Genomic DNA, 27,786 nt, shown 5'->3' with positions numbered 1-27,786 from the left:
CAGTACTACCCTGACTACACCACTCGCATGCGCTAGCTAAAGAGGACAAATTAGCTAGCAAGTGCAAGCTAGCTAGCTAAATTGCCGTAAATGTTTAATGCTTTTCGACATGTCCCCAAATTAATGTAATTGTTACAGAGTTTGTTTTGATATTTTAACCTGCGTGTCGTGATTGCGTTTGGTGTGGGGCGACAAAATAGATTTATGCACGATGGCACACGATGGCGCACGCGCTTAGCCGGTTTGGGTTCCGTGTAAGTGACTCCAGAGGCAGTGCCACCGACTTTGTGCCATGTCGTTTCTAAGAGTTTTTGTATATGTATCTGTTGCCGGGTGTAACATTGTTATGTATTTTAAATTGTCAAACAAAATCAAATAAAAAATACATGAGGAAAGCATATAAGAGAAGGCCTTTCTATAAGACAAAAGAAAGTATGTGTGGGCAGCACACACATGTTCTGATCTAATTGACAATGTTCCAGCTCCATTGATACAGATGATTTAATGCAAGTCTGGCTCAGCAAACTGTCTGATTAATATATGGTACATGAGTCCCTTTCCCTTCCTCTTTCTCATTCGGGATGTTCACATACTTATAATGAGAGATGTTCTGCACAAAAAGATGAAAGAAAGGTGAAAGAAACCCCTATTCATTTCAAGTGTTACAGTGCCGTACAGTTTATATATTTAAAAAAATATTACTCCTTTGTCCAATTGGTAGTTACAGTCTTGTCTCATCACTGCAACTCCCGTATGGACTCAGAAGAGGAGAATGCATCCTCCGAAACATGATCCAACCAAGCCACACTGCTTCTAGACATGATGCCTGATTAACGCGGAAGCATGCCGCACCAATGTGTCAGAGGAAACACAATACAACTTGCAACCATGTCAGCGTGCACTGCGCCCGGCCACAGGAGTCACTAGAGCGCAATGGGACAAGGACATCCCTGCCGGGCAAACCCTCCCCTAACCCGGACAATTGTGCGCCGCCCCATGGGTCTCCCGGTCGCGGCCGGCTGCGACAAAGCCTGGACTCGAACCAGGATCTCTAGTGGCACAGCTAGCAACTGTGAGGCAGTGCCTTAAACCACTGCACCACTCAGGAGGCTAGGGCTGTACAGTTAATGAGAATTTATGCCTCAATAAATTGCCCTCACCTCCTTTACAATTGCTTGTGTCAGAGTGGGCGGGTTTTACACTCTAAATTGTGAGGAGTTATGGAATATTGGATGTAAGTGGAGAGAATGAAGAAGCGTGAAACAGCACCTCCCCAGCTGTCAGAGCGAGAGAGACAGAGAGAGAACTATTTGCAAATCGTTACAACACGGTATATAGACATAACATGACATTAGAAATGTCTTTATTCTTTTGGAACTTCCGTGAGTGTAATGTTTACTGTTCATTGTTATTGTTTATTTCACTTTTGTTTATTATCTACTTCACTTGCTTTGGCAATGTTAACATTTGCTTCTCATGCCAATAAAGCATTGAATTGAATTGAGAGAGATACCATCTCCCTCTTCTTACCTGGGCCACGTTGATGTATTTGGTGATGACCTCAGCACGGTGTTGGGGTGTCAGCTTACTGAGCACCATGAGCTGAACCCACTGGGAGACTCCGTTGAACAGGGCGATGGAGCGCTCCAGCGTTGGGTTGTCCACCAGACATCCATGCATCACATAGCTTTGGTAGTCTGTGAACTGGGTTTGGGGGTTGGAGAAAGAGAGAGTTAGTGTACGTGGCATGTACAGTACCGCTGAGTTAATAACACAGATGCCATTGGCATATTCAGTATACAGTGTTCCCTCAGTCACTGGTGAATTTACAAGTGAACTGCCCAGTAAATAAAACAAACTGAAAGGTAGAGCAAACGTATCTAAGAACATATTCTGTGGTGGTGCGCAATTATCCTGGGGATGAAGTTAGTTGACAGCCAAAGCTTTGTTCTGTAGTTAGTAACAGAAAAAAAAAGAGTTCTGTGGAAAAAGCACTCTTGGAAAGAGTATTGAGGAATGTCACACACAGGGGTTAGATAGGGAGGAAAGGGCACAAGTATTTTTCCACCAGGGACACTCACAGATATCCTCCTGATGGACTTGTACTCCAGGAACGTGAGGTGTTCCGCCAACTCCATGGGCTCTAGGTGGTCAAAGAGGAGTGAGGCTTTGCCCTTCTTGGCTTGCTTCTTCCTCTGGGTCAGCTTTCTCATCCAGTCATATGACGGGCTAGAAAGAAACACACACAGTCTGTTGAAACTGGAAATTCTCTACTGACTGCGTGTGCGTGTGCGTGTGCGTGTGCGTGTGCACGTGCGTGCCCATCCTTGGGTAGTTCCTCACATGGTGGAGATGTCAATGAGTTTGTAGTGTTCCTCACAGCCCAGCTGAGCCGCCACGTCTCTGAACTCCTCAGTGAGGCGTATAAGGCCCATGTCCAGGTTAAACTCTGCAGGAAACACCGTAATCCAGTACCTGACACACACGCACACACACACGGATGGCTGATTTAGCACTAATATGTTAGCAGTTACGCAATATGTTTACTGTTTGCACGTGGACATTATGGCTGGGCAGTCTGGCTGAACATCATAGTGTGTAGCCCCAAGCAGCAGTTCCAATAGAATAGGAATGATTCACAATGACACCATAGTCTCAGAAGGAAAAGGTAGAGTTGAGGGTACTGACCCTGCACAAGGACTGCCGGGGGCTCCTTGCTCAGTGATTTGTAGTGTGATGTGGCTAAGGGGAGTGGTGAGATGGGCAAGTCCAGCAACCATGGTCATAAACGTGGCCTAGATTTTATCAACCCAACAAATCATGTTTCCCTAATGTGGAAATAACAAATGAATACAGAGAACCATTGACAAGGGAATGGTATTCCCCCTTCGGATACAAATTCAATGCAAAATATAACATGGACTTTAGTATGGCGTTACAGTAGTTAACATTAAAATCAGATGATTTATTTAGTGTTTCCTTTCATGTAAAGGTTGCACACAAAATAATAGGACACATTTTTTAATGGATTGGCAGACGGTGGTAGAGAATCGCTTTAAAGGGGTTACCAGTGAAAATGAGTGTCTGTGTACTCTGTTAAAGATGGCCTGAGGACGTTTTTGGGGTAAATAATAGATCACAAGACTCCTAATTCACTGAACGCTTTCGCACAAAACAGTATCTCCACTGCAGATGGCAGGCGGCGACCCACGTCTCATGAGGACAGCCACTGGCTGTCAATTGTAATGACATCCTCTCAACTCTCATTGCACCAGCCAGTCAGTCACAGAGCCCCAAGAGAGGAGCCTACAACCCTCAGGGCATTTTCAGCCTAGCAATACAAAACATCTTCAACACTAAAGAGCGCAGAAACTCATTGGTATGTAGCAGTGTTTTCTTTACCTCATTAAATAGCAGATCTTCAGTCTCGTTCTTTGGCACTCATCTCCCTGGCAGTCACGGTATGTGGGGTTGTGTCAAGGACAGTTTAGCACTTTTTGGAGACCGTGTCCCAAGCCCTATTACGAATGGACACACATTCCACATTTCCAACCCCCCCCCCCCCCCCCCCCCCCAAAAAAAAAATACAACAATAAAACAGCATCTTTCATGAGAAGCAGCAGCTGCACATTTATCAGTTGGACAAAATGTCTCTAATGAAGAATAACTAAAGTGTTCAAAGAGGAATGCCCAGTATGTGGAAATATAAAAACAATGAAAGGTCTGGCCATGTTATGAACCTCTCCACCAATGCGTGTGCACATTCTCTAAATAATTGTCACTTGCCAATGTTTTTCCTCCTCGAAATGTACAGGTAGCTGACAAAATAAAGGAAACACTTGAGAAATTAGGGATACAAAGTATATTGGATGCAGGTCCTTCCACACAGGTGTGGTTAATGAGGTAATTAAACATCCCATCATGCTTAGGGTCATGTATAAAAAAATGCACGGAATTTTGCAACTCTAACCATGGCTAGAGATCTCAGTGACTTTGAAAGAGGGGTCTCAAAAGGAGGATAGGGGGTTTAAAGGTGTGTGTGTGGGTTGACGTATTGAACTATTCTTGTGGGGACCAGAAGTCCCCACAAGAATAGAAAACAAACAACACTTTGACAAACTGGGGACATTTTGTTAGTCCCCACGAGGTCAAATGGTATTTCAAGGGGGTTTAGGGTTAAGGTTAGAATTAGTGTTAGGGTTAGAATTACGTTAGGGTTTGGGTTAGGGTTAGGAGCTAGGGTTAGGAGCTAGGGTTAGGGTTAAGGTTAGGTTTTTGGGTTAAGGTAAGGGTTAAGGTAAGGGTAGGGTAAGGGTAAGGGTACGGTTTAGGGTTAGGGTTAGGGGTCAGGGAAAATACGATTTTGAATGGGACTGAATTGTGTTCCCCCAAATGGTTAGCTGTACAATACTGTGTGTGTGTGTGTGTGTGTGTGTGTGTGTGTGTGTGTGTGTGTGTGTGTGTGTGTGTGTGTGTGTGTGTGTGCATGCCTCAGTCACCAGATCTCATCCCAATTGAACACTTATGGGAGATTCTGGAGCGGTGCTTGAGACAGTGTTTTCCACCACCAACAAAACACCAAATTAAGGATTTTTATAGTGGAAGAATTGTGTCGCATGCCTCGAGTTCCAGACACTTGTAGAGTCTATTCCAAGGCGCATTCAAGCTGTTCTGGCGTCTCGTGGTGGCCCAACGCCCTATTAAGACACTTCATGTTGGTGTTTCCTTTATTTTGGCAGTTACCTGTAGATCTTAGAAGTAGCTTTGGAGAGGCCTTGGGCAGGGAGCCAGGTCTGGAGCGTAGCCTGCCTACTATCACTTTCAAAAGGAACGCAGCTATTTCTCTGCCCAGGATATAATCACAACCATGCAGCAGAGAAGACTAACCTCTGCCTTCTTTGTGGTCCTATGAAACTCTCCCACCATGGAGGGTCAGGATGGATGCTTATTGGATGTATACATGACTGTGGAAAACACACACAATCAGTTGGTCTCGCCTTCTCTCCAGAACACTGAAAGATATTCTCATGGGCTAACTCACAAACGTGGAGGCGATTCAATGAGAAACACATTAGGTGTAGGAGCTAAAAATACACCTCAGCAACAGCTGAAGGACAACGATAAGCACTGTATATTTTGTTGGGTTAATGCAAAAGCAAAAAGTGAGAGAAAGGGCAGAATAGTGCCTTCGTATTCTGTCACATGAAAGAGGCTCTCTGCTCTGGCTCTACTCTGAGGCAGCTTCATACCGCATGGAGAAGGTGAGAGTTTCTGCAAACTGGTCCCAGGTTAGATATTTGTAGCACTTTCCTTACGGTAAGGTTAGGATTGGAGTTAGGGTGATGGCTAATCTGATTATAGATCTGCAAATAGGGGAATCTTCCATCATGAGCACCACAGCCATTACTCCAACCAGCAGCAGGGGAAAGATGGGGTTCGTCAGTGGAGAGGCCTGACGCCAGGCATTGTAATATCTCAGGGTGTCTAACCAGAAGCAAAGACATCAAACCACTTAGTGGTATGGAGTCTCCAGGAAAACACTGTCCAGGACCCTGCTAACTGAATCAGATTCAAATGCACAGTCAAGGCACACTAGGTACAAATCATAAAGAGGAATGGAACGCTAATAGCTATCGATTCGATCCAGGTTGCTCTTCCTTTTGAAGCGGTTCTCCATCTCGAACGTTGCTCTCAAATGCACGTGCACATAACACGTCTAATTCTTCCAGTAGCTTTGATAGGACAATCTGCCTTAACCCAGAGCTGTGCGATCAACCAATCATAATTGGTTGCTAGAAATGACACAAACAGTTGACTGATATACTATCCCTCAAAATAAACCAGATATTTTGTATACTCAGGAAAAGTCATACAGGGTTAGTCAGTGTCCACCCAGAAAATACATTTGGCACAGTCAGGGAACACAGCATTCCATAGCGCCCATATTACAGTATATACTCTGCCATTTCTAAACACTATCAGAAAGGCTTTAAATGGCATATGACAACTGTTCTTTGTTGGTCTGATGAGAATCCACATGGAAGGATATATCATGAGCAGCTTCCCGGCCAGCTCTGTGGACGTGACATACCAGCGATGCATCAGCAGTAGAGTGCGAGGGAGCTGGTTGGACTGCAACTCCCCATTGTCATCTGTGGAGAGGGATCACATCATAGAAAAGGAACAATGAGAACACATCTACACTGAGTGTACAAAGCATTCTAAACACTGTCTCTTTCCATGACATAGACTGACCAGGGGAATGCAGTTGATGTCACCTGTGTAGCTGAAGTGGAGGAGACAGATTAAAGATGGATTTTTAAGCCTTGAGACATTTGGGACATGGATTGTTTACGTGTGCGATTCAGAGGGTGAATGGGCAGGGCAAAAGATTGAAGTGCCTTTGAATGGGGTATGGTAGTAGATGCCAGGCACACCGGTTTGAGTGTTTCAAGAGCTGCAACGCTGCTGGGTTTTACACACTCAACAGTTTCCCGTGTGTATCAAGAATGGTCCTCCACCCAAAGGACATCCAGCCAACTTGACACAGCTGTGGGAAGCATTGGAGTCAGCATGGGCCAGCAACCCTGTTGAACGCTTTCGCCACCTTGTAGAGTCCATGCCCAGTCTAATTGTGGCTGTTCTGATGGCAAAAGGGAGTGCAACTCAATATTAGAAAGACATTCCTAATGTTTTGTCCACTCAGTGTATACTGTATGGATCACATCACACACCACTGAGATAGCTTCCCCACTGTGTTTCTGTGCCATACCAGGCAACTGCACCGCCCGCAACCGCAGGGCTCTCCAGAGGGTGGTGCGGTCCGCCCAAAGCATCACCGGGGCAAACTACCTGCCCTCCAGCACACCTACAGCACCCGATGTCACAGGAAGGCCAAAATGAGAATCAAGGACAACAAACACCCGAGCCACTGCCTGTTCACCCCGCTATCATCCAGAAGGCGAGGTCAGTACAGGTGCATCAAAGCTGGGAACGAGAGACTGAAAAACAGCTTCTATCTCAAGGCCATCAGTCTGTTAAATAACCATTTCTAGGCGGCTTCCACTCGATTACGTAACCCTGCACCTTAGAGGCTGCTGCCATATATACATAGACATAGACTTGAAGTCGCGAGCCACTTTAATAATGGAACACTAGTAACTTTAATCATGTTTACATATTTTTGCTTTACTAATTTAATATGTACATACTGTATTCTATTCTACTGTATTTTTGTCGATGCCACTCTGACATTGATCGTCCCGATATTTCTATATTCCTTAATTCCATTATGTTACTTATAGGTTGTGTGTATTGTTGTGAATTGTTAGATATTACTGGACTGTTGGAGATAGCAACACAAGCATTCTGCTACACTCACAATAACATCTGCTAAACATGTGTATGTGACAAATAAAATGTAATATGATTTGATTGGTCACTCACTAAAAGCCTGGATGCAGGCATCCAGTAGCATGTTGAGGGGGGCTGCCTTCCCCAGCGTCGATGTTCCCATGGTCCCACTGGACGACTCCTCACAGCAGAGATGGGTTCACGCCCCCCGAGCGGGAGAACACATGGTACACCTCCACACCTGGAGGTCAGGGGTCAAAGCCTGCTCAGGAGCTCTCTGTGAGAAGAGGAGACACAGCCAGGCTAAACAAACATTGCTTACATCCCTTCATGGGATTATTGTAAACACATGCAGACATGGGTGTGGATGTCGTTTATTAATCAGCACACAATCATAATTGCTGTTCTAATTGTGAACATATACACAGTCAATTCACCAGGTGTATTTCCATGTACGTTACATATGACCACTACATGGATGCTATACTAGGTTTTTCAATAGACAACAGTGGCTAGTGAAAAAAGCCGGTTCAGTGCATTCCTCCAGCATCATGCTCCTCTCCTCCACATCTGCAGGAGCTGGGCAGTCTTCTGAGAACTCCCATGACAGCCATCAATGTTTAATGAATTTCTGATGTGCTCAGTGCGTGATACCACCAAAACAGCTCATGATTCCATACAAATTGCATAATACTCTTCAGGCCCAGTGAGCCGGACAAGACAGCAATGGCCTGGTTGGGGACTGGGTTTATGTAATCTGGATACTGTGGTTTCTCTCTGTCTGAAGAATATCAGTGATTGTCAGTTCATATCGTATCGCCACTGATGCCAACACAAAGTTAAGAAAAGTACAGACAAGGTCATTTTAGAATGTTTTTCTAGGGTTTTAAGATTCCCAGATTAGATTTTACAACACAACAATAAAGGTTGATATAGCAGAGCGAGTTGTCTGTAGTGATGACATTAGAGGTGGCGTCATCGAAAGGTTTGGTTGGTGGTTTTGGAAACCGTGGCTGATTTGGATTGGTTGCGGTAGTGGTGACGTGGGTAAGATCACTGAGGAGGACAAGCCAGTAAAAAAAACATATTACAACCTATATTGTGATAATTGCGTTGTTCGTTCTATAACCCATTGGTTCATACACCACCGTGATATACAAAAAGGCCGGAACAACAAAAAGACAACAGTCACACAGTGGTGGAATAAATTCAACCACACGTATGTTTGATTCATTACTAAACCAGAGAGCAACATCTGTGAAGTCCCCAAAGCAAACATTGCATGTAACAAACAGTTATATGACCTGCAAAATGGTCAAGCAAGTTGTTTTCGGCAGTTTACGAAACAACTACTGATTTTGAACCACAGAGTTACCGCAAGTCAGCACAAAGAGAACAGGAGTGCTGCCTCCGCTACTCCAGAACCATTTCAATTGAAACATTTAAACATCATCAAATCAACTATGTTATATATATATGCATAGTTTAATACTCTGAAAAACCAACTTAAAGATACCAACAACTATTTATGTTGCTAAATATCATGTGGATGTCTATGGTACTGATTTCTGTCTGTGTGTGCGTGAGTGCGTGCGTGCGTGCTTGCTTGCAAATATTATTATTTTTTGACTCCCCCTACATGCAAACTAGTTGAATGACAATGCCATCCTCCTCTCTTTCATGTTGGCAAAGTGGTCAATGGCTCTGTCATACAATGCACTTTTAGTTTTTGTTGTCATAGGCTACCTAGATAAAATGCTTACTAGCCTGACTTCCTCACATGGGCAACAATCAACCAGCTATGTTAGATTGCTAATTAACGTGAGCCTGAAAGGGCTAGGCTTCACATTGCACTTCCATCGTCTCAGGCCAGTGGCACAACATATTCATTTATGGTTAGATCAGAATCGCCGTCATAATTATTTGTACAAGCCAATGATTTGGTCCAAATCCCATCTCCATCCATGGCTTAGGAAAGGGCGAATTTAACAAGCTAGATACAGCAGGACATCAACACAATCAGACCAGAAATGAAAATGACGTTTTGCTTAGGATGTGATTTGATTGGTGAGGAGCAAAATCCAAACTGGCCTCCAAACAGACCAGAAATGAAAATGACGTTTTGCTTAGGATGTGATTTGATTGGTGTGAAGCCAAATCCAAACTGGCCTCCAAAGAGACCAGACATGGCCTGCCTTGGAGAGCATTTTGCTGCACCAGGACAACCCTCAGTTGAGCTCAGCTCAACGCTGATTGGCTAATTATTGGTGGGGGTTAGGGTCAGGAGTGGTGTGTGTGTGTGTGTGTGTGTGTGTGTGTGTGTGTGTGTGTGTGTGTGTGTGTGTGTGTGTGTGTGTGTGTGCGTGCGTGCCACATGCTTTTTCTGGAAATGAAATCAAGCCCTTGTCCCTTGACTGTAGGATGATTAGTGAGCTCTCTCTAGCTGCAGACAGAGCTGTTAAGATCTTAAAAGATGGACATAGAATGGATGTGTTACCGTACTGACTACTATGTGTCCTTCAACTCCGATTCATCGTCGTTAATGTTAAGATGGATGATGTCCATGGCCTTGACTGAAGGCGACCTTTCTTAATTAAGGCTCGGCGACAAACATACGTAAATCAAGGCCTAGTCTCGGATTGCCTTGGTGCAAACATTAATCAACTCTGCCATGGAGATTCATGTCAAGCTACCTACTTCAATCCCATCTCAAGCCTCCTGCCTACCACAGTTTCAGGTGCATTTGAAATGTAACAAACTGATGTACACTAGTTCCGTGATTAAGTCGCTCTGGATGAGAGCGTCTGCTAAATGACTAAAATGTGAAATGTAAATGTTCTACAACATACAGTATATATTGCATTTGAATAGTATGCACATATATTGATAAATACATATTATGTCAATAGTCTATGCAAAGGGAAGAGCAAATGCGTGAGGAAGATTTGATCAGCATTCAACTCAGTGGAAATATGTGACTCTGTTACGTTATTACCTAGCCAATAGCCTATCACTGCACTGAAACAAAACAGCAGATGCTTAGAGCCGAACTGGACATCATGACAGATATGCCCAAGCTTGTTAATCTCAAGCAATTACAGTTGATTAATAAGCATAAAGGCACTAACAGCAGCCCTCCTAACAGATAAGAGGTTGATCACCACTGTTTTCCATCATGATCTGCGACATGATCTCCACTTCATGGACTTTGAAGCAATTACAAGAGCCATAACAATTGGTCTAATATCCTACAAACTTCTACCCCTTATTCTGGGTATTTCACCTCCAACTCCCTGTGCAGTCTGTCACACAGTCTGCCTTTGTGTAGCTCCGCACAGAGCCAGAGTGCAGCCAAAAGCCAAAAGCCAAGCAGCCTTGGAGGGTCACACTTCAATCAGCTGAGAGGAGCACTGATAAACCAACAACCAACTCAGCTACTGCTTTGACTCCAGGTTCACCATACATTTTGTGCTCAAAGCATACAGTGAGCTATTTGGTCAATACAGTTGTGAACACAGAGTTGTACAGTAGCATCCTGAATTACATAATTAGTCTATGCTGTAAATGTTGTTCTGACCCCATAGTACAGAGGGACAGACAGAACCAACATAAGCATCATCTGTCAACTGGAAACGGCATGTTTCTCCACAAGCATGTCCAGTCAAAATGGTTCCACCTGGAACCAACACGGTTTCTTCAAAGGGTTCTCCTATAGGGACTGCCAAATAACCCTTTTAGGTTCTAGATAGACTAACCACAGTAGCCTTGTGGTTCGAGTGTCCGCCCTGAAAGGTTGGGAGTTTGATTCCAGGCGGAGTCATACAAAGGGCCCTAAAAATGGGACCTGATGAGTCTCTCCTTGGCTCTCAGCGCTAAGGAGTTGGATTGGGGGTAAGGCCCTGCAATAGACTAGTGTCCTGTCCAGGGGGTGTACTTGTACATCAAGCTGCCTCATACTACAGAAACAGGATATTCACTGTTCTAGCGCACACAAGCCAAGGCTCGTTCAAGGCTACTTACTTACTTAATGGCAACACGAATGTTAGCAACACCTCCATTTGGTATATCCAATAAGACCTCGCATTTATGCTTCCACAAATACAGCAGGGAGCGTGTAGGTAATATTATTGCACTACTGTATCTTACGTGCCGTAGTTAGATGACACCGAATGACTGTTGAGTTTGTTGCCCAGGGGTAAACATCCCTAATGTGTCTTCTATATTTACCCATGACACTGCTGATCTTTGAATCCTTAAGACCACCCTGTGGGTGCTTGGAAAACATTCTGCATGTCGAAGAGCCTTTATCTCAGAGCCTTTAGCTCTGATTAACAGAATGAAATGTGAGCGGAATGCTGTGGCAGAGCAGCATGCTGTCTCAGGGATGTGCTAAAAGACATCTATAAAAATGACCACAAAAGTACCTTCTACAATTTCTCCTCAACCAAAAAAAACATTCTGCAACCTCTCTAAATCAAACGTCTTCTCCAACCAGAGAGAGACATCATGGTTAGCCACATCAGGGCAGTGGTGTACAGAAGCGTGCAGCACACGGCTCCTCGCGTGAAGAGTCTGCTGCCTTGAGCCTGAGGAGGACCTGGATCAGTAAATTGATTAATTGTCCATTCCGGGGTTATCAGGCAGGCAACTCCAGCCCTACTCTCCACAAGGACACGCCAAAGCTTGACCCCTTCTATCCCCCTTTAGTCACTCCCCTTGTCCAGAGCTGATAGGAGCGGACGGATGGAAGCAATATGACAGAAACTACTTAGGTATGGGCACCTTAGTACTATAGCAGTACTTAGTACTATTAGGTACTACTACCGCATATGAAAATGGAAGTGATTGTGGGCAGTAAGTGAAAACACTTCTCTGTTGAAAAGAAGCCTTGCTCGACTCAGTATCACTACTTCATAATGCCATCCACAACACAAGTGAACCATGGAGAAATGAGAGGGAAGGAAGCTTGTTCTGGAAATGTCAATTCGAGGTGAACAGAATTCCTTCCTGCATTAAAGAAGCGCAGGAGCCGAAACGGAGCATCCATCGTGAAGGAAAGGGTCATGTGTTATTTATAATCTTGCATTTTCATGTTTGACTCATTTCCTTAACGCCTCATAAATATTTGATTGATTGTTCGGATGTGGATGTACAAGGATGTGTGTATGCTCCGGCTCCAAGGGCGGAAGCAGAACGCCTGTAGAGCTACAGTTAGATGTTGCTTGTTTAAAGGACCCCGAAGTCACTATTTGTATCACAACCCAAGGCAGGGCGCTTGTTTGTAAATCAAATATTCCTTGGTGGATTCAAGGCCTTGGCAGTTTCGTAAACAAAAGAGTTGTGTTTTTCACAGAGCTGCGAGGGTTTTCCTAATCCTACTGACATGGATCGCTGTTTACTGTTCATTTTGATTGTTTATTTCACTTTTGTATATTATCTACCTCACTTGCTTTGGCAATGTTAACACATGTTTCCCATGCCAATGAAGCCCCTTGAATTGAATTGAATTGATCCCATACGATTGGCCTTGGGTGCAAAGGCTATATATTTATTGCCATTCATGTTCATATTCCAAGAAAGTGTGTAATGTGTCCTTCTGTTTGTCACAGATTGACAGCAGGTAATCTGTCTGTTTTCCAGGAAGCTTTACCCTTGAGACCCCTCTCTATACAGCTTTAAAACACTTAAATGGTCACTATAGGCAATCCCACTGCTAGACACACTGCTATATGAATGTGGGCGCATTTGGGGGAAACATTGGAGTACTAAGGAAATGTCAAATTTCAACACAAAGGGTGTCCTCATATAGCAGCTTTGAGGGCACTATATAAATATGGAACAGTTTTATATTATTTGATATTATCAGGAGGATAGGATGATTTAGGATTTTCTTAAAAGAAATACATATTATTTTCAAAGACTATCTGTCAAATAAGTTGTATACACGGAGGGACCTGGAAACGCAGACAAGAGTGGATGGATAAATCAAAGTTTAGCAGGTGTTATAATGGTGCAGCAAAATGCTTATGTTACTAGATCCTAACAATGCAGTCTAGACTTGTTGTAAAATCAAACCAAATCAGATGTCATTGGTCACATACACGTGTTTAGCAGATGTTATTGCGGGGTGTAACGAAATGCTTGTCCTTCTAGTTCCGACAGTGCAGCAATATCTAACAAGTAATATCTAACAATTTCACAACAACTACCTAATACACACAAATCTAAGTAAAGGAATGGAATTAAGAATATATAAAGACATGGATGAGCAATGTCAGAGCGGCATAGGCTCAGATACAGTAGATAGTATAGAAAACAGTATATACTGTACATATGAGATGAGTAATGCAAGATATGTAAACATTATTAAAGGGACATTATTAAAGTGTTTCATTTATTAAAGTGGCCAATGATTTCAAGTCTGTATGTAGGCAGCAGCCTCTCTATGTTAGTGATGGCTGTTAAACAGTCTCATGGCCTTGAGATAGAAGTTGTTTTTCAGTCTCTCGGTCCCAGCACCTGTACCGACCTCACCTTCTGGATGGTAGTAGGGTGAACAGGCAGTGATGGGTGGTTGTTGTCCTGGATGATCTTTTTGGGCTTCCTGTGACATCGGGTGCTATAGGTGTCCTGGAGGGCAGGTAGTTTTTCCCTGGTAATGCGTTGTGCAGACCGCACCACCCTCTGGAGAGCCCTGCGGTTGTGGGCGGTGCAGTTGCCGTACCAAGCAGTGATACAGCCCGACAGGATGCTCTCAACTGTGCATCTGTAAAAGTTTGGGTGACAAGCCACAGTTTAGGTGACAGGCCACATTTCTTCAACCTCCTGAGGTTGAAGAGGCGCTGCAGCGTCTTCTTCACCACACTGTCTGTGTGGGTGGACCATTTCAGTTTGTCAGTGATGTGTACGCCGAGGAACTAAAAACTTTCCACCTCCTCCACTGCTGTCCCGTTGATGTGGATAAGGGCGTGCTCCCGCTGTTTCCTGAAGTCCACGATCATCTCCTTTGTTTGTTGACATTGAGTGAGAGGTTGTTTTCCTGACACCACACTCCGAGAGCCCTCACCTCCTTCCTGTAGGCTGCCTCATCGTTGTTGGTGATCAAGCCTACTACTGTTGTGTCGTCTGCAAACTTGATGATCGAGTTGGAGGCATGCATGGCCACACAGTCATGGGTGAACAGGGAGTACAGGAGGAGGCTGAGAGCACACCCTTGTGTGGCCCCAGTGTTGAGGCTCAGTGAAGTGGAGATGTTGTTTCCTACCTTCACCACCTGGGGGCGGCCCGTCAGGAAGTCCAGGACCCAGTTGCACAGGGCGGGGTTCAGACCCAGGGCCCATAGCTTAGTGATGAGCTTGGAGGGCACTATGTGTTAAGGGCTGAGCTGTAGTCGATGAACAGGATTCTTACATAGTTATTTCTCTTGTCCAGGTGGGATAGAGCAGCGTGCAGTGCAAGGGAGATTGCGACGTTCGTGGATCTGTTGGGGCGGTATGCAAATTGAGGTGGGTGTAAGATGTTGGGTAAGGTGGAGGTGATATGGCCCTTAAATAGATTCTCAAAGCACTTCATGATGATAGTCATTTAGTTCAATTATCTTCGCTTTCTTGTTACAGAAACAATGGTGGATAAGAGACACATTTCAACATCATGTGTAACCTCGTGAAATGTGGGCACAATCAGAATGTGGACAAGATCAGGAAACACAAAGCATGTTATAACCAGGTATAAACAGGGCTTAAAGGGGCAATATATGTTTGCTACATCCATTTTTGGACATTTAAATTCATCATATATACTCATGGATTCCTGAAGAATATACAGTTGAAGTCGGAAGTTTGCATACACCTTAACCAAATACATTTAAACTCAGTTTCACAATTCCTGACATTTAATCCTAGTAAAAAAATCATTGTTTTAGGTCAGTTAGGATCACCACTTTATTTTAAGAATGTGAAATGTCAGAATAATAGTAGAGAGAATGATTTATTTCAGCTTTTATTTCTTTCATCACATTCCCAGTGGGTCAGAAGTTTACATACACTCAATTAGTATTTGGTAGCATTGCCTTTACATTGTTTAACTTGGGTCAAACGTTTCGGGTAGCCTTCCACAAGCTTCCCACAATAAGTTGGGTGAATTTTGGCCAGAGCTGGTGTAACTGAGTCAGGTTTGTAGACCTCCTTGTTCACACACGCTTTTTCAGTTCTGCCCACACATTTTCTATAGAATTCAGTTCAGGGCTTTGTGATGGCCACACCAATATCTTGACTTTGTTATCCTTAAGCCATTTTGCCACAACTTTGGAAGTATGCTTGGGGTCATTGTCCATTTGGAAGACCCATTTGCAACCAAGCTTTAACTTCCTGACTGATGTCTTGAGATGTTGCTTCAATATATCCACATAATTTTCCTACCTCATGATGCCATCTATTTTGTGAAGTGCACCAGTTCCTCCTGCAGCAAAGCACCCCTACAACATGATGCTGCCACCCCAGTGCTTCATGGTTGGGATGGTGTTCTTCCGCTTGCAAGTCTCACCCTTTTTCCTCCAAACATAACCATGGTCAGTATGGCCAAACAGCTCTATTCTTGTTTCATCAGACCAGAGGACATTTCTCTAAAAAGTACAATCTTTGTCCCCATGCAAACCGAAGTCTGGCTTTTTTATGGCGGTTTTGGAGCAGTGGCTTCTTCCTTTCTGAGTGGCCTTTCAGGTTATGTCGATATAGGACTCGTTTTACTGTGGATATAGATACTTTTGTACCTGTTTCCTCCAGCATCTTCACAAGGTCCTTTGCTGTTGCTCTGGGATTGATTTGCACTTTTCACACCATAGTACGTTCATCTCTAGGAGACAGAACGCGTCTCCTTCCTGAGCGGTATGACGGCTGCGTGGTCCCATGGTGTTTATACTTGTATACTATTGTTTGTACAGATACACTTGGTACCTACAGGCATTTGGAAATTTCTCCCAAGGATGAACCAGACTTGTGGAGGTCTACAATTATTTTTCTGATGTCTTGGCTGATTTATTTTCATTTTCCCATGATGTCAAGCAAAGGGTCACTGAGTTTGAAGGTAGGCCTTGAAATATATCCACAGGTACACCTCCAATTGACTCAAATGATGTCAATTAGCCTATCAGAAGCTTCTAAAGCCATGAAATACTTTTCTGGAATTTTCCAAGCTGTTTAAATGCACAGTCAACTTAGTGTATGTAAACTTCTGACCCACTGGAATTGTGATACAGTGAATGATAAGTGAAATAATCTGTCTGTAAACAATTGTTGGAAAAATGACTTGTGTCATGCACAAAGTAGATGTCCTAACCAACTTGCTAAAACTGTAGTTTGTTAACAAGACATTTGTGGAGTGTTTGAATAACGAGCTTTAATGACTCCAACCTAAGTGTATGTAAACCTCCGACTTCAACTGTATGAATGGCCATACGCTTAGTTCAATTGTCTAACCCCATCAGAACCCAATAAAAAAAACGATATATTTGTAAACAAACACTGTAGCACCTCAAAACATAATTAAAACTGTAATTTTACATCCATCGCACTGTCTATGAATTTGAGAGTAGTTCAAATTCTCTCAGCCACAATCCCCCACGTATTTATTTCATCAGTAAAGCTAGAACTTTACATTTGATTCGATACTCCCGCATTCAAATGTTTTATATGAGGCGACAGTACAGAATGTCACCTTTATTTTGACAGCATTTTTATACATAACTGTTTACCGTTTAGAAATAAAAGCACTTTATGTATCTAGTCCACCCATTTGACGGTGTCATAAGTTTGGACAAATGAACTTACAGTGCCTAGATAAAAGGCTACACCCCTCTTGGATTTCACATTTTATTTTATAATAAAGTGGGATTAAAATGTATTTAATTTTGTCAATGATCTGCAGTACACCTAACACTCTGTAATGTCAAAGTGGAAGAAAAATGTAATTTTTTGTGTAAGATTATTGAAAAATTAAACACTAACATACCTTGATTAAATACACCCCGACATTTTTGAAACACCTTTGGCAGTGATTACAACTGTGAGTCATCTTGGATGTGTCTCATAAGAGCTGTATTGTGCAATATTTGCTCGTTATTCTTTTAAAAATTGGAAATCATGGCCGGACAGCAATTTTCAAGTCTTGCCAAAGACTTTCAAGCCGATTTAAGTCAAAACTGTAACTTGGCCACTCAGGAACATTCACTTGGTAAGTAACTCCAGTGTAGATTTGGCCTTGTGTTGTAGATTATTGTCCTGCTGAAGGTCCATTCCTTTACCAGTGTCTGTAAAGCAGACTGAAGCAGGTTTTCCTCTCGGATTTTGACTGTGCATATCTCCATCCCGTTTCATTTTTTAAAAACTCCCCAGTCTTCGCCAATGTCAAGCATTTCCCATACCATGATTCAGCCACCACCACGCATGAAATTAAGGAGGCAATTACTCAGTGATGTGTTGAAATTTCCTCAAATATAAGGCTTTTCATTTAGGACAAAAGTGTATTCCTTTCAATGTTTTTTTATATTATTACTTTACTGCATTGGTACATACATATGCATGTTTTAGAATATTCTGTATATTTTTTTATCTTCTTGTCACTCTGTCATTTAGGTCATTATTGTTTATTCACTACAATGTTGTTGATCCATCCTCAGTTCTCTCCCATCACAGCCATTGAACTCTAGCTGTTTTAAAATCACCAATGGACTTATTTTTGACATCCCTGAGCAGTTTCCTTCCTCTCATGCAGCTCAGTTCAGAAGGACCACTGCATCTTTGATGTGTTTGGGCTGTTTAATACATCATCCACAGCATAATTATACAGTTGACGAGGCTTAAAGAGATATTCAATGTCTTGGTAATGTTCTCCATCTACCAATCACTGCCGTTCTTTATTGAAATTCAATACTTGACTGAGGGACCGACAGATGTTGCATATATGGGGAACAGAGGAAGGTGTAGTCATTAAAAAAATCATGTCAAAGCCCCTATTATTTCACACAGAGTCCATATCACTTATTATGCGATTTGTTAAGGCAAAGGGGGTGAATGCTTCTGCAACGACTATATTTATATAGTTATTACATTTGTATTAATTGGTAAAAATGTGTAGAATTTTCTTTTTAATTTGACCGTATGAAGTATTTTGTGTAGATCAATTACTAAAAATTACAATAAAATCAATTTCAATCCCACTGTGATTTTTAATTTTAAGGTAGTGTAGACTTTCTATAGGCAGTATAAATGTGTACTAAAGTAGTCAAAAGTGTAGTATTTGGTCCCATATTCCAAGCACGCAATGACTACGTCAAGCTTGCGACTCCACAAACTTGCTGGATGCATTTGCAAGACATTCTAACCTCTCAACCATACCCGGGGGGGTTATAATTTGAGGGGGTATGATCCTTGTGCCTCTTACTTTCTCACTCCTCATTATCATGATTATGATTCATTCTAGATTATCCGTAATCATGGTAGAATGCATCCAAATTCACGCAGAAGTATTCAGAAACATATTATACTATAGACCACCCTCTGCCCCCAGCTGTGCTCTGGACACCATATGTGAACTGATTGCCCCCCATCTATCTTCAGAGCTCGTGCTGCTAGGCGACCTAAACTGGAACATGCTTAACACCCCAGCCATCCTACAATCTAAACTTGATGCCCTCAATCTCACACAAATTATCAATGAACCTACCAGGTACCTCCCCAAAGCCTTAAACACGGGCACCCTCATAGATATCATCCTAACCAACTTCCCCTCTAAATACACCTCTGCTGTCTTCAACCAAGATCTCAGCGATCACTGCCTCATTGCCTGCATCCGTAATGGGTCAGCGGTCAAACGACCTCCTCTCATCACTGTAAAACGCTCCCTGAAACACTTCAGCGAGCAGGCCTTTCTAATCGACCTGGCCGGGGTATCCTGGAAGGATATTGACCTCATCCCGTCAGTAGAGGATGCCTGGATATTTTTTAAAAATGCCTTCCTAACCATCTTAAATAAACATGCCCCATTCAAGAAATTTAGAACCAGGAACAGATATAGCCCTTGGTTCTCCCCAGACCTGACTGCCCTTAATCAACACAAAAACGTCCTATGGCGTTCTGCATTAGCATCGAACAGCCCCCGTGATATGCAGCTGTTCAGGGAAGCTAGAAACCATTATACACAGGCAGTTAGAAAAGCCAAGGCTAGCTTTTTCAAGCAGAAATTTGCTTCTTGCAACACTAACTCAAAAAAGTTCTGGGACACTGTAAAGTCCATGGAGAATAAGAACACCTCCTCCCAGCTGCCCACTGCACTGAAGATAGGAAACACTGTCACCACTGATAAATCCACCATAATTGAAAATTTCAATAAGCATTTTTCTACTGCTGGCCATGCTTTCCACCTGGCTACTCCTACCCCTGTCAACAGCACTGCACCCCCAACAGCAACTCGCCCAAGCCTTCCCCATTTCTCCTTCTCCCAAATCCATTCAGCTGATGTTCTGAAAGAGCTGCAAAATCTGGACCCCTACAAATCAGCCGGGCTAGACAATCTGGACCCTTTCTTTCTAAAATTATCTGCCGAAATTGTTGCCACCCCTATTACTAGCCTGTTCAACCTCTCTTTCGTGTCGTCTGAGATTCCCAAAGATTGGAAAGCAGCTGCGGTCATCCCCCTCTTCAAAGGGGGGGACACTCTTGACCCAAACTGCTACAGACCTATATCTATCCTACCATGCCTTTCTAAGGTCTTCGAAAGCCAAGTCAACAAACAGATTACCGACCATTTTGAATCTCACCATACCTTCTCTGCTATGCAATCTGGTTTCAGAGCTGGTCATGGGTGCACCTCAGCCACGCTCAAGGTCCTAAACGATATCTTAACCGCCATCGATAAGAAACATTACTGTGCAGCCGTATTCATTGATCTGGCCAAGGCTTTCGACTCTGTCAATCACCACATCCTCATCGGCAGACTCAACAGCCTTGGTTTCTCAAATGATTGCCTCGCCTGGTTCACCAACTACTTCTCTGATAGAGTTCAGTGTGTCAAATCTGAGGGTCTGTTGTCCGGACCTCTGGCAGTCTCTATGGGGGTGCCACAGGGTTCAATTCTTGGACCGACTCTCTTCTCTGTATACATCAATGAGGTCGCTCTTGCTGCTGGTGAGTCTCTGATCCACCTCTACGCAGACGACACCATTCTGTATACTTCCGGCCCTTCTTTGGACACTGTGTTAACAACCCTCCAGGCAAGCTTCAATGCCATACAACTCTCCTTCCGTGGCCTCCAACTGCTCTTAAATACAAGTAAAACTAAATGCATGCTCTTCAACCGATCACTACCTGCACCTACCCGCCTGTCCAACATCACTACTCTGGACGGCTCTGACTTAGAATACGTGGACAACTACAAATACTTAGGTGTCTGGTTAGACTGTAAACTCTCCTTCCAGACCCATATCAAACATCTCCAATCCAAAGTTAAATCTAGAATTGGCTTCCTATTTCGCAACAAAGCATCCTTCACTCATGCTGCCAAACATACCCTTGTAAAACTGACCATCCTACCAATCCTCGACTTTGGCGATGTAATTTACAAAATAGCCTCCAATACCCTACTCAACAAACTGGATGCAGTCTATCACAGTGCAATCCGTTTTGTCACCAAAGCCCCATACACTACCCACCATTGCGACCTGTACGCTCTCGTTGGCTGGCCCTCGCTTCATACTCGTCGCCAAACCCACTGGCTCCATGTCATCTACAAGACCCTGCTAGGTAAAGTCCCCCCTTATCTCAGCTCGCTGGTCACCATAGCATCTCCCACCTGTAGCACACGCTCCAGCAGGTATATCTCTCTAGTCACCCCCAAAACCAATTCTTTCTTTGGCCGCCTCTCTTTCCAGTTCTCTGCTGCCAATGACTGGAACGAACTACAAAAATCTCTGAAACTGGAAACTCTTATCTCCCTCACTAGCTTTAAGCACCAACTGTCAGAGCAGCTCACAGATTACTGCACCTGTACATAGCCCACATATAATTTAGCCCTATCAACTACCTCTTTCCCAACTGTATTTAATTTATTTATTTATTTTTGCTCCTTTGCACCCCATTATTTTTATTTCTACTTTGCACATTCTTCCATTGCAAAACTACCATTCCAGTGTTTTACTTGCTATATTGTATTTACCTTGCCACCAAGGCCTTTTTTTGCCTTTACCTCCCTTCTCACCTCATTTGCTCACATTGTATATAGACTTGTTTATACTTTATTATTGACTGTATGTTTGTTTTACTCCATGTGTAACTCTGTGTTGTTGTATCTGTCGAACTGCTTTGCTTTATCTTGGCCAGGTCGCAATTGTAAATGAGAACTTGTTCTCAACTTGCCTACCTGGTTAAATAAAGGTAAAATAAAAATAAATAAATAAATACTTTTATTTTGGGTAAAAGTGACTCCAACATGACATAATACATTATTTACCATTCATTTCCAATGTGCGCAATATAATCTGAAACACAACGAAAACAAACTGCAAATGCATCCAACAAGTTTGTCATTTCTAAACGATAAAACAGATATGTAGGAAAATACCCTCAAACACTGTCGCCTCATACGAAACATTTGATTTCAAATCCAAAATGCTGGAGTATAGAGCCAAATCAAAAGTTTTAGCTTCACCGTCCAAACAAATACGTAGGGGAGTGTATTTATCAAATCAGTGGCTGAGTGGCGGCTTGTTTATTGTTTGATCAGCACATTGTCTCTTTAAGTGATATGCTAACTTCTTATTACGTAACAACCCCATGAGTAGATTGGTGTGTGTGTGTGTGTGTGTGTGTGTGTGTGTGTGTGTGTGTGTGTGTGTGTGTGTGTGTGTGTGTGTGTGTGTGTGTGTGTGTGTGTGTGTGTGTGTTCATCCCTGTCTTCCTACGTATGTGTGTGCGTGAGCTAGCATGGTGGGCTGTTTGCTAAGAATCCTCTCCAGGTTTTGTCATGCAGTTCACTTAATCTATTATGTAGCATGTTATGATTAATGTACACAAGTCTTCATTCTGGACTAGGTTCTCTTGTCAAGATACGTCAATATTTCAAGCTCGCTCAATTTCAGAGCGTTTGGCAACAAACAGAAAATGTCATCAACAAAAAAATAATGTGTTTCCAACGATGGGGTGTTTTCTTACGAATCCAGTGGGATTATCCCAGAGAGATGAGGAGAACAACATTAGGTAGAATGTGTTGCATTGTGGGAAAGCTGGTTATTTCACATGAGCTGTGGTGACCAGCTACCAGTAAACAAATGTACTTAAACATGGTCCACTGGTGTCTGTGGTGGGGGACTACGTGTTTTTTGCTTTAACACCAATGTCATACGTGGTTTTGAGGATATTTCTCTCTGTCTCCTCCGATCAAATGGTGGCAGAAAAGGGATTCTCAACGAGGAGGGCCCAGAACCTAGAGGGCCTCAATTCATTTTCCGAGGGGTATTCATGGACAAGCAGGGAAGAACAATGACATCATTTTTTGGGTGGAAGAGTACTGTCTGACTGGAGAATTACACAGAAAACTATAAATATATAGGTCAGAGGCCAGTCAAACTAGACATCGGCAAGTTTTAATAGACAGAGTACAAATCCACAACTCCAAACTACCAGTCTACTAAGTATAAACATTCTTATTGCTTAGCATGTTCTTAATACTGTCCAGGAAGTATAGCACCACTCACACACTACCCTTAAAACCAATTAATCCCAGCCTTCCAGAGTAACAGACCACTCCCCTAACTGCCACCCCATGTGCTACCTACACCGCTCCCAACTGGCCTCTTCTCTCCCTCTGTCAAACTCTCTGTCGGCACAGTCAATGAAACACAGACACCCCCGGAAGTGTGGAGCGAGTGAGCGCTGCCAAACCATGCATGCACACACACACACACACACACACACACACACACACACACACACACACACACACACACACACACACACACACACACACACACACACACACACACACACACACACACACACACACACACACACACACACACACACACACACACACACACTCTATAAATAGCCCCAGGGTTTACTGGAAACAAAAGCCCCGGCCCACGGCTGCTCTGCAAATAACAATCTGTGTAGCCTTGCTGGAAACAGAAGGAGGGAGAGGCAAAGAAAGAGGAGTGAGTGAGATAATAATGAGAGAGAGAGAGAGAGAGAGAGAGAGAGAGAGAGAGAGAGAAATGAGGTGTGTGAACATTTGTGAACCTTTCCCCTCAGATTTGTCCTGTTTTTTAATTTTTTTTAATGTTACATCAAGTACCAAACTTAATTTTGAAGTCCACATTTTATCATCATAATAAAAAAAAGATGTGTCTGTGGTATTTTGCAGAGGGGGCACACTGACTGGACCATGCAAAGACTACTCCTCTAACCCCACCCATTCTCCTCAGTAAGTGGTTCCTTCTGATGTGCACCACGGAGCAAAGATATGCTACGTCAGTGGAGGAGGAGAGAGACAGTGTTGATGGGTGCATGACGCCGCTGTGTGTGTGAGAGAGACAGAGAGAGAGAGAAGGAGAGAGAGAGAGAGGAAGAGAGGGAGATAAAGAGAAAGGTGGAGAAGAGACAGTAAAAGACAGAGGAAGGGAGCACTCTCCCATGTTAGTGATTTATCTCTCCCTCTCAGTTGTCTGCTGGTCATAATTAATCAGCTGGCAGGTGCAGGTGGAGCAGATAGGGGTGCCGATCGAAGAGAGAGCGAGGGAGAGGAAAGAGAGAACGGAGAGAGGGATCGAGAGACAGAGAGGAGAGAGGAGAGAGAAAGAGGGAAGGAAGAGAGGAGGACCTGGCTATCTCTGGCTGGTATCTGACTGGGACCTGACAGGCAATATAGGTGTGGGGAGGACTGTCAAGTGCCTGAGGCACTCTCTGTCTAGTCACAAGCTCCAGATGTACTTTGACATTACGTTTTCAAAAGGGGAATGATCTTTTATGTTGCCTATCTAACAGCTCAGCGAGAGAGACAGAAAAGTTAGGTGAAGAAAGGAATAAGAAAACAAGCATGTGACTAGAATATAGCGTCCTCCGTTCTCTCAGGATCTATAGCTACTGTTGCTACTGCCGACACTGACGCATAGAAAGTCTACAGTGGTAACGCTATTACTATGCATTAGGATCCTCGTATTACTTTTACCCAATATAGCTATTATATCATCAACTATTACACTAACTTAATTAAACTGCTATACTGTTTTAGCATCCTCTGTGTTGATTACACAAGGAGAGCTTGTGTGCTAGATGTGTGATCATCTTCACTGTAGGTAAGTTGCCGCATCCCCCCACAACCCCCACATGTTAACTAATTCATGTTCTTTTATAAATCTCAGTGAGGCTGTCAGGGAGCCACCCCTCTGTGATGTCATCCGCCACGCTTCAAACACGCCATGGGTGACACAGGGCAAAGCTAGATTTAATGTCTTGGACACACACACACGCACACACACACATACAGTATGTATACTGATAAAAAAAATATATAAACGCAACAAGCAACAATGTCAAAGATTTTACTGAGTTACAGTTCAAAGAAGAAAATCTGTCAATTTAAATAAATAAATGAGGCCCTAATCTATGGATTTCACGACTGGGGAGGGGCGCAGCCATGGGTGGGGAAGGCATAGGCCCACCCACTGGGGAGCCAGGCCCAGCCAATCAGAATGAGTTTTTCCCCACAAAAGGGCTCTAGTGCAGACAGAAATACTTCTTGACATGCCACACCTGTCAGGTGGATGGATTATCTTGGCAAAGGAGAAATGCTCACTAACAAGGATATAGCAAGGATATAAACAAATTTGTGCCCACAATTTGTGATAAATTTGCTTTTTTGTGCATATGGAACATTTCTGGGATCTTTTTTTTTCGGCTCATGAAAAATGAGACGAACAGTTGACACGTTTGTTTATATTTTTGCTCAGTGTCAACATGCACACCCACTTTTTTTGTTACAGAAGTTTTGACACGGACACACGCTCACAGCAAATACCACCTCACTTTCAACACTGCTTATCAGACCGGCCTTGAGGCTAAATTAAAGTAGTGCATCTCTCTATGTGCCCCAGATGCTGACACTCGGTCATATTTTTGGCAGAGTTATAAGTTGCTGCAATGGTAGCAACTCATTTCCAGAGCTCATTAACAAACAAACGGGGTGGGATTTCTCCCCGATTTTCTTTAGGAAACACATTGTCCAAAAACACCTGTTACACCAACTTCTCTCAATCAAATATGTATCCTCCAACAACAGCACACCGCGTTCTTTTCTCACCCGTCTCCCTGAAATCTCTACTCAACTTCAACATTCAGGTGAAAAGAGCCTTTGTTGATGTGCGTTATAGTTCAGTTGCTGAGTCTGACAGACACTGTGAGAGTCTCCAGTCTCAGCTGGAGCTGAATTTGCTGTGTAGCATATTGTTCTTACCTCTGTCTCTTCTTCGGTATGGCTTACTCTCAGTGGGACAGGAGTAGTTGAGTCCTGACTCTGGTCATGCTGTGGAAACTTTCCACTCAAGCTTGGGCAGCAGTGCTCTCTGACAGTGTGAGCGACTCTCGCTCTCAGCTGAACCAGAGAGGCTAAACAAAAACAGCGTGCTGTGCAGAGAAAGAAGCATGTGATCACAGCCCTCTGTGTCTGTGTGCCTGCTCTCTCTCGCTCTCTCTCTCTTTCTCTAGTGAACACTCTCTTGAACACATTCTCTTGAACACACTCCTTTTCTCTGTGCTCTACACTCTGAGCGCTCCCTCTTCTCTCTGAGCACTCTGAGCGCTCCCTCTCCCTCTCTGAGCACTCTGAGCGCTCCCTCTCCCTCTCTGAGCACTCTGAGCGCTCCCTCTCCCTCTCTCACACACAAAAAAAGGATCCAAACATTTCAAAGGTCCCTGTATGCATGGCACTCAAGGGCTGAAACACACACGCACGCACGCACGCACGCACACACACACACACACACACACACACACACACACACACACACACACACACACACACACACACACACACACACACGCACGCACGCACGCACGCACGCACGCACGCACACACGCACGCACGCACGCGCACACACACACACACACACACACAATCTCTCCTCTCTATCTCACTATCAATGCTCTTACACTTTCTCTCAGATCACTCCTCTCGCTCTTTGGGGCTGAGTCTGGTGCAGGCTCTCTCCCCACCTCATGACATTTGAAGCTATGTGAAGCAGTTCTGGCTGCAAGAGTAGAGTTGTATCAGCCAATCAAATACTTCCTCCATACATGAATTTTGGCATGTGCACACATTTGAAGCATATTTTTCAAACACGTACGCAAGCAGGCATGCACACACACACAAACAAGCACACACACATGCCTGCCAATCACGTAGTCCCTTCACAGCCAATGTGTGTAATAATTCCACGTGGATTGGATTTGAGAGAGAGGGTCTGTTCTGTTCAAATAGGAGCTGTATAAATCAGATTAGATACTGCTGCCTTCCTTGCTATGGTGGAGAACAGGTTACAGTCCAGACAAGACCTGTCTACTGCAAGTGGTTCTCAAAGCAAACTAACCTAACCCAGATACAGATGAGAGCTGTTAGTGATAGCCACTGACCTGTAGGGTGTTATAGGCTGTAGATTTTCTCTCCAATTCGATACGTCCTGATTAGGGGTGGCGAGCACTGATTGAAGTTACCTCGTTAGTCAGGATGTTGTTGCCCCTCTATGGAAAGATGAGACTCCCACGAACACAATGGTGTTCACAAGCGTCTTGGGACTTGTCTGAAGTCGATACAGCTACACACTAATATGACCCCTCTGTGGAAAGGTGAGTCCCTCACGAACACGTACATGTCGTTATTTTGCTCTAGGAAGCCCACAGGCCTCACAAGACTCGTCTGAAGGTCCCCCAGTACCAGTTGAAAAAATGAATAGTACTGTATAATATGGACACTGATTAGTGCCAACCCTTTTTTTTAATGTTTCCTGATCTTTCTTATATCTCTCAAACATAGGACAGTCACTTCAGAACAAACTTCCTTTAGATTGTTTTTTTTGGGGGGGGGTCTTTCTGTTGTTCCATGTATTGAATCTGTTATTCAATGCTCTTGGATGGGCTAATAGCAGTAAGGCCAAAACAAATTTTTCATTACATTTAAAAACATATATATTGGATATTTTTTATACTTCAAGGGGTCTTAAAATATAAAATCAAATAGCTAAATGATCCTTGGTATGACCTTCTTAAAACAATTCCATATAGCTTAGTAGAACCCCTCCCTGGCATTGTTTTGAGAGGAGATTTTGGGAGAGCTACACCCCACCTTAGAGCTTCCACTTTAGCTAGTCAAACAAAGCCTGAATCTGTTTTTTTA

The 27,786-nt window shown here is 43.5% G+C and overlaps 1 protein-coding gene across 2 annotated transcripts in view; it reads right to left on the bottom strand.

Moving 5' to 3' along the window:
* Positions 1-26,174, bottom strand: part of LOC110502432 (ras guanyl-releasing protein 3) — a 46,418-nt gene extending 20,244 nt beyond the window's left edge. The window contains exons 1-7 of one of the 2 annotated variants that reach the window (XM_021580454.2): positions 25,852-26,174; positions 7,447-7,630; positions 6,050-6,152; positions 3,403-3,465; positions 2,344-2,475; positions 2,082-2,229; positions 1,531-1,704 (exon numbers count right to left, since the gene is read on the bottom strand). In XM_021580454.2, the coding sequence (XP_021436129.2) occupies positions 1,531-1,704; positions 2,082-2,229; positions 2,344-2,475; positions 3,403-3,465; positions 6,050-6,152; positions 7,447-7,516 (690 nt within the window). In that variant the 5' untranslated portion in view covers positions 7,517-7,630; positions 25,852-26,174. Of the gene's footprint in view, positions 1-1,530; positions 1,705-2,081; positions 2,230-2,343; positions 2,476-3,402; positions 3,548-6,049; positions 6,153-7,446; positions 7,631-25,851 lie in introns of those variants that run through there. The other variant, XM_036960242.1, reaches the window with a different exon arrangement.
* Between the last annotated feature and the right edge of the window lie 1,612 nt (positions 26,175-27,786).

This window comes from Oncorhynchus mykiss, chromosome 23, assembly GCF_013265735.2.
Source record: "Oncorhynchus mykiss isolate Arlee chromosome 23, USDA_OmykA_1.1, whole genome shotgun sequence".
Lineage (NCBI taxonomy): Eukaryota > Metazoa > Chordata > Actinopteri > Salmoniformes > Salmonidae > Oncorhynchus > Oncorhynchus mykiss.
This window is presented reverse-complemented; position numbering and strand designations above follow the sequence as displayed.